Source organism: Dicentrarchus labrax, unplaced genomic scaffold (assembly GCF_905237075.1).
Source record: "Dicentrarchus labrax unplaced genomic scaffold, dlabrax2021, whole genome shotgun sequence".
Lineage (NCBI taxonomy): Eukaryota > Metazoa > Chordata > Actinopteri > Moronidae > Dicentrarchus > Dicentrarchus labrax.
The window spans coordinates 252,366-263,556 of NW_026136713.1; the positions used below are offsets into that span (position 1 = coordinate 252,366).

The 11,191-nt window shown below is 39.9% G+C and overlaps 2 protein-coding genes across 6 annotated transcripts; one reads left to right on the forward strand and one right to left on the reverse strand.

The window, feature by feature from the left end:
• Positions 1 to 331: 331 nt before the first annotated feature.
• On the reverse strand, positions 332 to 6,232 carry setd7 (SET domain containing 7, histone lysine methyltransferase). 3 transcript variants are annotated; one of them, XM_051420852.1, is made up of 9 exons: positions 6,069 to 6,232; positions 4,817 to 4,946; positions 3,888 to 4,089; positions 3,509 to 3,698; positions 3,341 to 3,422; positions 3,136 to 3,253; positions 2,397 to 2,554; positions 2,255 to 2,273; positions 1,164 to 1,302 (listed from the first exon to the last, which is right to left on the reverse strand). In XM_051420852.1, the coding sequence occupies exons 1-8, from the start codon at positions 6,106 to 6,108 to the stop codon at positions 2,264 to 2,266; spliced, it is 930 nt and encodes a 309-aa protein (XP_051276812.1). In that variant the 5' UTR covers positions 6,109 to 6,232; the 3' UTR covers positions 1,164 to 1,302; positions 2,255 to 2,263. The 3 variants fall into 3 exon arrangements, 2 of the variants coding, with proteins under 2 accessions (XP_051276811.1, XP_051276812.1); XM_051420851.1 differs by lacking the exon at positions 2,255 to 2,273 and having other exon boundaries at positions 332 to 1,302; XR_007887304.1 differs by lacking the exons at positions 2,255 to 2,273; positions 3,136 to 3,253 and having other exon boundaries at positions 1,061 to 1,302.
• A 2,101-nt stretch (positions 6,233 to 8,333) lies between these two features.
• Positions 8,334 to 10,683, forward strand: mgst2 (microsomal glutathione S-transferase 2). 3 transcript variants are annotated; one of them, XM_051420859.1, is made up of 4 exons: positions 8,334 to 8,547; positions 8,746 to 8,845; positions 10,110 to 10,262; positions 10,372 to 10,683. In XM_051420859.1, the coding sequence occupies exons 1-4, from the start codon at positions 8,349 to 8,351 to the stop codon at positions 10,478 to 10,480; spliced, it is 561 nt and encodes a 186-aa protein (XP_051276819.1). In that variant the 5' UTR covers positions 8,334 to 8,348; the 3' UTR covers positions 10,481 to 10,683. The 3 variants fall into 3 exon arrangements, with proteins under 3 accessions (XP_051276819.1, XP_051276821.1, XP_051276820.1); XM_051420861.1 differs by having other exon boundaries at positions 8,381 to 8,534; XM_051420860.1 differs by having other exon boundaries at positions 8,396 to 8,633.
• Positions 10,684 to 11,191: the final 508 nt, after the last annotated feature.

Here is an 11,191-nt window from a genome sequence, read left to right on the forward strand (position 1 = left end):
ATTTCTTATAACACAGTGCGGAAGAGGTAAAGATAATGGGGTGGCACTACCTCTGGACCCCCCCCCTCCCCCCGATTACATAGGCCATAGGCATGATTTTAATTCCAGATACTTATCTGCAAATGTTGGTGAGGATCCTAGCGCTGTGCTTTATGGACTAAATAACAAATGTTATGTTAGAAAAATCTGACCTTAAAGTACAATTTAATTGTACTTCACAAAAGCCCTATTCATGCAGGTGGATTTTTAACACTTAAATAGTAGTTTGAGATAGCAGCAAAGGCAAAAACACACACAAACTAATTGTATCATAATAAGCGAGGCATGTGGATTGACTTTCTTCATGTTGGACTTTTATTTTGTAGGGTATGAACACATAATTAGGTTAGAAAAGTGGAACAAGCTCACAGTAGGTCTTTCCTGTTGTGGTAGACCATCCATTATTTTAGTGCCTACATTACAAATCGCCTCTACAAAGCTCAGGAAATACAGTTCTTTACCAATTTCAGATATCATTAGTCACTGTAATATACACTGTATGCTAAGTGAACAGGCCTATAAAGTTACACTTTTAAAATGCATGATCGGGCCAGCTGAATTAGTTTTGTGTTTCAATAAATAAGATAAATACTGTGCGGTACAATAGTGCTGTTAACACCTGGTGGGGAGCCCTGTTGAGTAAACTGCAGCCACTGTGGAAAACAAGTGAAGATATAGACAGTGAAGACTGAGAGAAATGGTAATAGTTTTTCATACTTTTTTTTCATGAGCATTTAAATCGAGACTTTCATGAGTAATATGTGATGAAGAGGACGGGGGGGAAATCAGACAGAACAGCACCTCCGGCCAGAGACATGTCTCCTCTAATAACATTTGGTTTCTTGCATAGTTCTTGTGTCGCTCTGGCCTCAGATCTCCAGGACCTCCACTCATATTGACTTGCTCATGCAGTATCGCATACGAAGCACTGTAACTTCTCCAATGTCTACGGTGTGGTTTGCAGCTGCGGGGGATATCAGCTGTCGTAATGCTGCAGGAGTCTTGTGAGGTGGTGGCACAGGTAGGGGGGGGGATTGTTTTATTGTCCATGAGAAATTTCTTCTGTATTCTTACTGGCCAGAGCGAGCCGCCTGTCTCTGCTGGAACTCCATCAGCTCCTGCTTGTACCAATCAGGGGCCTCTGGGCCATTCTTCCCTGTCGGCTCGTGATCGTAACCGTAGGCGACCACCAGCTCCTCATCTTTCTGCACGGCCCTCAAGGTTCGGACGCACTTGATGGAACCAAAACGAGGGTGGACAAACCTGTACCACACAGAAATAAAAACACTTCAGACAAGAAAAACAATGAATAGGCTTAATGCGCTATGAGGATTTGAATGTTGTTGTGTTAACAATAGTCAGAGCTATGGAATATTCAATCTCTTTCTCACTACATCTCTTTCTTATCATCAGGTGTGTGAAAGCTGCTGGTTATGAACTTCTTTTTAAAAAACTAAAATGTGAAATTATTGGTTATCTTATCAGTATCAGCCATTAGAAGCAGGTAATTATCACATGGGCTCCATACCGTGCATCCCTAATTAAAATGCATCAACTTTTTTTCTTTTATCGGAAGTATTTTTAGGGCATATTACACCTTTATAAGAGATTTGACAGTAGAGAGAGGAGAGAAATTGGGATTGACATGCAAGTTCCCCAGCCAGACCAACAATGTTCATGTTCAAATCATGGTCGACATGTTTTACATTTTTTTTTTATCTAAATAAAACATTTCCAGCCAACTGTCATTTAAAATCACATAAATCAGTTATTCATATTTTGGCTTTACATGGGTGAAGATACAGTTGCCACATCATTATCTATAGCTCTACCTGAAAAATATCTTATCAATATCCATATATTCATTAAATCCAGTTCGCTGAGTCCTTCATTAAACTTTGTTTCATAACCTCACGTCATAACTACACTTCAGAGAACATCGTCTTCCAACGAGCCCTTTCCCCACCTGCAGCTGCAGCAATTACTTTCATCAAAATGTTTTGCTCTTTTCAACCTAACATGAGATTTGTGCACATGTTTGAAGATTTAAACCCTTTTTCAGTGCATGTAAAGATTTAGCCGGCAGTATCTTTTGGAATTCATATAAGTTTCTCTGTGACAGTAGAGGCTCATACTAGCAGCCACCTAGCTGCTAACGACTCAGTGGGGGTTCATAGTAGGAAATGGTAAGGAAATAGAAGAACTGTTTACTTACTGTCAGTCTTTATTTGCTGCTATGGAAAGGAGATTGACCAAAATTCAATTCAATGATGTTTCACTGGTTACTGTTTGCAGTTTTTGGTACACATATATTGAGGCAATCATTTTGTTATCATTTCCAGTCAGTTTGTACTCACGGGTCATATTTGCAGTTGGGGGTGAAGGAGTGGTTGGCCTTGTGACCCAGGGAGGCACCGTATCTGTCCGTCTGGTCAAACGGCTGAGGGACATCGATCACCGTATCCTCGTCCAAAGAGATCGTGTTTCCGTTCAGTGCCCAGTCTCTGCTGTCCACCTGAGGAGTCCACGTAAGTACGAAAAAGACAAATAGTTTCATTTCTACAAAATACAGAAAACTCATGATACATGTAAAGGGTAGACAATTGAACATTTTCTCATTACCAATACTTTTAATAATTCAATTGTTTAGACGCTATTAAGCTAACCATTTTAACTGTTTAGCTATTACATTTATCTAACTATTTAAAGTATTTAGCCATTACTCTTAGCTAACTATTTAAATTGGTTATCCATTACTTTGTTTGTCACTTTAAGATGAAAATGTCAACAGTTTAACCGTTACTATTAGCTATCCATTTTAACCACCTTTACTTTTAGCTATTTGAGTTGTTTAAAATGACTTTAAGCTAACTAGATGAGTAAGATATTTCAACTGTCCTGCCATTACTTTAAGCTTTCTATTTGAACCATTTATCCATATACTTGAGCTTATATTTAGACTAATCTTCTCACCTGCAATAGGTTATTTCCACCTGACTCAATACGAGGATTAACCCCTGGTTGGGAATGATTGCTATTAATGATCTCTTTCTTTAATTGTACTCTGTGTTTGCTGTGTGTTTGTGTGTGTCATACCTCGGAGTGTGTGATGCGTACTCCATTGTAAAAAGCCATCACAGTGTTAGCCTCAACATCTGTCTTTGCAAACAGGCCCTGTCCTGCTCCTTTGATCATAGAGTCTGCTACAAACACCCTGACACACACAAACAATATGGTGACAATATGAACAACAGTCCTGCAGTGGCTCGGCCCCAGTATCCCTCACATGAAGTTTACTCACCTCTGGCTCTCATAGGGGTCAGGAAGCAGAGTGTGGGTGGCGACACAGGTGGAAGTGGACTTGTCGTACGAGTACACAGGACCTTATAAACACAATATGTCCATTAATTTTTTTACTTTTTTTACTGTCCCATGCACTGTCCCTTTATAAAGAACCCTCCGTACGTACTGTTGGGTGTGATCTCAAAACGTGGCCTCCCGCCCTCGTTGGAGATCACGGTGGCATGGCGAGCCTCGATCAGCTCCCCATCCACAAAGCTTCCATAGAGAGCCGTCCGTCTGTCAGGGTAGATGTACGCTACAGATTCACCGGTCATCTCCCCGTCATCATTCACCTCCCCAAAAACACAGCCTCCATCCTAGACGCACCACAGTACATGCCAACATGCACAACACACAGTTAACAAATACATTATTTACTTCCCTGCTACTGCACTGTAATGCCTTAAACAAGGCCCATTTAGTGCCATATGGAAATATGCTTTGAAATATGGCATCAGAAGTGTAAACATAGCCACTGTGTTGCAGTGAGCACTGAGCTGACTCACAGGGTAGTAGACCCAGCATTCCCCACTGCGGTTGTTGTCTTTGTACTGGCCCTTGAACACCAGTCGGCCCTCTCCGTCGAACTCCTGAGCGGGCCCGTTGAGTTCGCCGTCCACATACGTCCCGTGGAGGACGCCGCCATCTTCATATGTATACATCCCCTGGCCCTGCAGAGCATCGTCCACATAGAACCCCTCCAGGGTGCTGTGGAGGCCAGAGACAGGAAGGTAAGAAGGGTCAGACAAAGAGACCTACACAGTCCATCTGGATTCAAATGGAATTATTAGTGTGCATGTAAACACACACAGTGCTAAATAAAATCTGAATACAGTAGGCACATGATAGAAAACACATGTGTGAGGATTAGACGGTGTAGGTGGGGTTACACATTAACACATGGAGATGTTTTAGCATTTAACTGTACAGTTACTATTGTTCTTGGACCGTGTCACTGTGTGTGACCACTAGCTGTAGTCTGTGTCTACAGTGGCCCCCCTTTGTTTGGGACGATCGGATCCACTGCATCTATTGAAAAGCTCAGGGAGGCGGCTGGAAATCTATAAATTCAGGTCATCACAGCCCTCATTTGACACCTAAGAGCTGACAGACTGCTCTCACCAGGTATTCAAATTAAATTTTTTTTCGAGCAACTTTGTTTCCCAGTTTTTTTAAATCTTATTTTAACTTTATAATCTAAATATTCATAATATTATAAAATTTTTGTGAACATTTTGACTGAGCTCTCTCAGTGGTCCTAATACACTGTTGCCATTTGCAGAACATGCTGTGAAACCAGAACATCTCAACATGCTTCTTAAATGTAGACACTACTGTTAGTTTGTTGACAACGCACCGCTCTGATAAACAACCAATGGCAATGTAGCAGCTGTGGTAAAAGACGACATGTATTCCCGTCGTGTCTTTACAGTACCTTCCATCAAAGAAGAAGAACTTGCCCTTGCCATTCTTCTCTCCGTGGGTGAAGTGTCCTTCAAAACGATCGCTGGACGAGTAGGTTACTGTGCAGAACCCATGAGGCTGACCGTCTTCATCCAATGGGCCTGAACACACACACACACACAGTCATTTTATCCACTGTTAATTAGGCCTGTCACAGTAATTACATTATGGAATTATTGTACAATATCAACCTATCATGTAAGAAGGACACAAACATTGTAGCTAACATCATGCCAGATTAAACAGCAGGGTTGCATCACTGTCAATATTCACAGGATCCAAATGTCTCATTTTACACAAACTCCCTGCAGTTATCGTGTTCACTGTTTGTGTTCACTGTACAGTTTATCACTTGTTCTCATACTGGTATTGTTATGCATTGAATATGATTAAGGGTCATTAGTTTACTCAATAACAGATAAGGGGCCCTATATGAAAAAGGTTGGGAACCTCTGAGCTAAGGAGTCCTTGACCTGAAAAAAACCCACCTGGAATAGACATAAAAAACTTGAGCATTAGTAACTCAATATGTAAGTTATATGTGGACATATATAGAAAGAAACCACTAACTACAGCAGTGGTGTGAGATTGTGTGCAGTCTGCCCGTTAACCCTCATTCTTTCTGAGCTGCCCCTTGTGGCCATTTTCCGGGTGAGGCAGGGATGACATCAAAAGTTGTCTTTGATGGAAAATATAGATTCTATGGGTTTATACTGGTGGGCCACCGGTATGCCAGATTCTTTACAAGAGCCTTACAACGAGGTGTCAACCCTTCAAAAAGTCTGGGTTCGGCTTTATAGACAGAAACAGGAGGGTGTCACGGCACAGATTTCAGTCATCAACACAAACTCGGTTAAACAACGTTGATACAAGAGATACAAAGTATCAAAACACCACAATTATTTGTGTGTTACACAACCGAACCAAAATGGAACATTTTCTGTTATTTCACACTTCCTGCCTGCTCTAATGTTTGCAGCAGCCACGCCGGCTGGCAGCGGGACACTCCTGTCACTCAGGCCGCCCTCCCTCGCTCGTCGAGCGGATTGCCTCGCGAAATAAAGTCCGTGGCGCTCTGAAGTTACCGCGCGGGCCCACTGGCCCACTGACTCATGGAGATTTACGGAGAACATCAGAACCACAATCTCACAACAACAGAAAGACATCCTTCCTCTCTCACAATCAGTCAGTCGCAGAGAAATGAAATAAAATCCGCTGCTTACCCTCCACGGCCTCCTCTATGTTCTCCTCATCGCTGTCCATGCTGCAGGAGGCTGCTGCTGCTGCTGCTGGAGGAGGAGGAGGAGGAGGAGGGGGGAGCACACCGGGGGAGCACACCGGAGGAGCACACCGCAGCTGACAGCTGACTGCTGCTGCTGCTGTCACCCATGGGGCGTCATGGGCTTGGCATGACAGGACAACCGAGGAGCCTCTCTAACACGACTTCTAACGTGATCCTGCAAGTTTAAATGCACGGAACAGACATACATTGGCGCACATTTTAGTATAAGTTCATTTATGTATTTGTTAAAATGAGTAGCAGTTTATACACGGACACATTTTTCTATTTTAGTTTATTTTTATTTAAGTGTTTTTAAATTTTTTGTTAACAGAGCTGAGTTTTTTTTTATTGTTTTGAATGTGTGGTTTTATTTATGTTTTATTTATCCATTACATTTTTACATTTTTTTCACATTCAATTTCCACTGCCTGAATATTCTTAAGAGTTAAACGTTATTTGAAAGGGTGTACCTGCATTATTATCATTCAGTGATAAAGTGAGAATTGGACTATGGTAAGATTAGATGTCATTGTGATGAATGCAAGACCTTCTCTTTTCAGAAAGAAAGAAATCATAAGGGTAAAATAATCTAAGAACAATAAACTGTGTCCCCCCCTTAAAGAGAAACAGGCTACATCCACACAGTGGGCGGTTTGGTCTTTTTTAAGGGCATCTGATAATGTTCCAGCTGCTTAAAGTGTGTTTTTGTTTCTCACTCATATTTTGGTATCTCTAGAATCTTTATGGTCACCATTACTCCAAATCCTAACAGCATATTTTAATAAAAGAAGTAAGCTAACATAACTTAATCCCCCAAAAATGTTGAGTCACTCATTCCTATGAATTAAACCCAACTCAATAACGAACTGTTGTAATATCTGCTGTTTTAAGGGCTTTTATATTTGTGCAGTTTTTTTAATAATTTGTGATATAATTCCAGTTTGTTCCATTTACTCATTTTCTTTAGTTGACTTTAAATTATTACACAATGTAAGCCTTGATGCCCTTGATGATTTTGATAATCGATTAATTTTAAATGTTTTTTTAATCATATATCAGCAGTTCTGACAGGTAATGTAAGAATTTGCTTAAGTGGAAGAAAACTGAGTAAATTCAACTTAATTAGTAACATTTATATAAAGAAGATGCATTTAAGTTACTCTTACTTTATTCAGATAAATTCTGTTGACACATTTTAAATAATTTTGGAGAAATGGTTTTAAGTACAATTAACTTAATTTACCTCTCCTTAACAATGAATGACTTAGTTGTACTGAAATCATATATGTTTTCATGCTTAAATTGAGTTAATACATTTTAACAGTTTAAGGCCACTAAATCCTGCACACTGGGCCGTTAAATAATGCAATTACAATTACTAAATTTAAACAAGTTTGCTATCCTTTACTTTTGTCTGAATATAGTGGACAACTGCAGATCCATCCGGCATTGTGTGGGTCCTTATTTGCCAAATCCTTCTGTCTAACCAAGACACTCTTTGGTTCCAGTACATCCTTCATCATGTTCACTGGCAGCCCTATACATTTTTTTAGCTGGAAGTAGTAACTTAAATGGATTGATGAAAGTAAATAGGGCTTGTAAAACCAAAACAATGAACTAAAGGAGGTATGCAGTTCAGTCTTCGTATTAAAATACTGGTTCTGTGGGTTAAAGTTCGGCCAAACATCATAAATGATGCTGAACCTGTGAATACAAAAGCTAAGACTCACAGATTGGATAATAAACGTATCTTTCTAAAGCTATATAAGCTATAAAAGATAAACAGACTTATGACACAGTAAGAAGTCTGGGACAATTTGCACTGTATCTTCATCTAAAGGCATCATTTTATAGGTCTACATATCATTTCCTCTTTTTTCTTCTTTAATCTAACTACCAATTATATTACCAAAATACAATAAACAAATTAAAGTGTAATTTCCTATTTGCTCAATCGAAATGATTTCATTCACATGTGAAGAAAAAGACATGCTAAACTTGTTTGATCATTCTCTAGCACACAATTTACAACCAATACCAACATCCAGAGCCAATGCAGGAAGGCACAATATATAGCAAGAAGGATTCATACATTCCAGCAGGAAATATTCAGAATGCTCTGCAGCCAAGTGGGTGCAGACATTAGTATTTAAACATTTCAATTCAGCCTACCCTTCTCTCTCGTGTGTTCAGCAGCAGGGCAGGGCTTTATTAACACAGCATGACAGCACTTGTTGTGGGATGTCCTAAAGTTACTTTGCCCCAGGCAGAACCTCCTGCTTGTTATGTAAAGGTGACTTTATACAAGAGGCAAACTGTACGGAGAGCTGTACTTTCACGACTGCGATGGGAACCGACTCCCCTTTTTTGTTGGCTGCAGTGTCTCTTCTGTCTGCCCTGCACATGGGTGAGCCAAAAATGTCAGCATACTTGTTCAGTAGTGGGAGCAGTGGGTATTTACCAAGTACTTTCCTCACACCGCCATATCACAGTGGGAGTGTTTCAGGTGGTAGTTTGAGAATGTGTCCAGTGTTGTGCTCAGTGGGTTAATATACAGTATAATGTTCTGTTTGAGTCATTCAAAGAGACTCAAACCCACCGTCACTGTCTCTTTCCAGGGTACCTGGCCCGGCGAGTTGGTTGGTCCAGGATGGCCCACAAGGTCCTGCCTCCCTCTGTCACTGGACCTCCACAGTTTGAGAGGACTTTCCGCGCACAGTAGGAGGACATCTTTTCATAAGCTATATCATACAGTTATGTAGCCCCTGAAATAAAATGAAAAGGCATCTATGAGCAGCGTGTCATACAGCCCACAGCATATTTATTATATTGATAATGCTAACCAATGCTTAATTGAGCTTTTACATTAACAACCATTCTGCAGAACATTGGCACGAGGATAGAAAAACATTAAGCAGCTACATGCAGTGTTTGCCTGTCTGTTGCCATTAAATTGGGTACAGACATCCGTGTCCCCTGGTGTTTACTCAAGAGACAACAATTGACAATTGCAGAGGAAACATTTAGCCTACTACTATTGGAAGAATTGCTTTGGTATTCATGTCTTCCATACTGATGACATCAGCCTCAACTGCACTTTGTTTAGTGCTAATTAGCAAATGCTAGCATGCTAATACAATAAAATACAATGGTGCCCGTACACTTGCTAAACACCACCATGCTAACATGTTCACTGTGAACATTTTAAGTGACACTAACTTATTACAGAAACATTCCTGATTCAGTACTTTTTACTGGCCATTTAGTTTTCACAGTACAAATAAAAATGACTAAATTAAGTGTCACTTAAAATTACTAAAGCTACTTGACCAATATATTTTTTTAACTTGAGTTCGCTTCACTTAAAATGTTCTATATAATCAGTTGTTTTGAGTTAAATTTAGTTGTCTGGTTTTACAGTGTATTGGTTGTTTTGAGCACAAGACAAATTGGATGGTGGGGGTCAGCTTTCTCTTATTGTTTCAAGCTATAGTGCCCCTAGCTGCAAACTCAGTTGCAAAAAAAAACGAAACGCACAGCAGTTCATAATTCTCTGAGCCACAATTTTACCACTTTGGGAAGTTGTCATGGTGTAAATCAATCTTTTGTTATGATGATCACGAGGTAAATGGTAGAAATACAACATTCATGTTACAAAGTTATCTACCAGGAATCTGCATTTGCACATTGTTGGATGCAAAAGTTCAACAGGGTTTGTTTTTGTTTTTGCCAGAGCCCCCTAACCATCCCTGCTGGGCCACTCTCTCAAATGAATGAGAGGGCTGGAAGTTTTACCATGCAGGACTCAAGTTGGTGTGAATGCAGCTTGAGTCTTTCAGAAGCTTTTGCACCTGGGCCAGAATACAATGTCAGAGTGTCAGCCCTAAAGATCAGCTATCCAAAATAATAATTTGCCATTTCATTCTTTCTCCCGCCCAGTCAAAACTGTTGTGACATTAAAGCTGACTGTGTGTGTTTGCAGTCAGAACTGTGTGGAGTGTTACCCAGTGTTCCTGGTGACACTGTGGACCTGCGGGATGTTCTTCAGTGAGTTGACTGCAGCTGCAGTGGGACTGGTGTACATAATCGCCCGACAGATATATTTCAACGGATATGTCAAGTCCACCAAGAAAAGGTCATTTATCTAACTGACACCACATTGTTTTTACAAAATATCTAAATGTGTGACTTTAGTTGAAGCATCAGATGAGTGACATTCTGCATTTTGATCATCTTGTTTGCAGGTTACCTGGTTTTTACCTGACTTTGGCTGTCTTTGTCACTCTGTCCCTGCTGGGTTTGATTGGAATACTGCGTGGAATACTACACAAGTACCTCCACATCCACCTCTGAAGACCTCTGAACAACCAAATAAATAATAGGCCAATGAAAAGAGCTAGGATTGTTCATGGGTTTGCAACTCCAGTGTCAATGTAGTTCATAATACAATACATACACTGTGGAATATTACTCTCCTGCACAGTGACTCCTTAAATGAGGTCTTCACATTTTATAAATTAAAGGTTGATTAATGAAATAAAACATGTTTTTATTTAGTTCATGGGCTTCATTTTGAGCAATTATCATGATTTTTTCTAAAAAGTAAGGTAACGTTAGGTAATTTTCCTTTAAAGGTTAACAATACAAATAGTGAATTTCCCCATTGTGGGATTAATAAAGTTATCTATCTATCTATAAACTGCACAAACATACAGTCCACACAAGTAGATAGATAAAGAAAAATATAATAATGTTAAAAATGTTAATATAGAACAGGCTGCTAGGCTTTAACTGCTTTCTGTTTTAAAGAGCATCAAATGTGATAAATGTATTGTTTGAACTCCCTGACGAAGGCAACAAAGCATGGTTTCCCACCAGTACATTGATGAATATGAAATTTGGCAAGTAAAATAATAAGGTTAGTCATGTATACACGTGTTCTTCTGTACACCATCTTCCACGAGACCAAAACATACATTCTTCCAAGGCAATTCATATTTTCAGTAATAAAACACACTTTCTGTCACAGAAACTACGATTTATTCCTGTTCTTCCACTGTACAT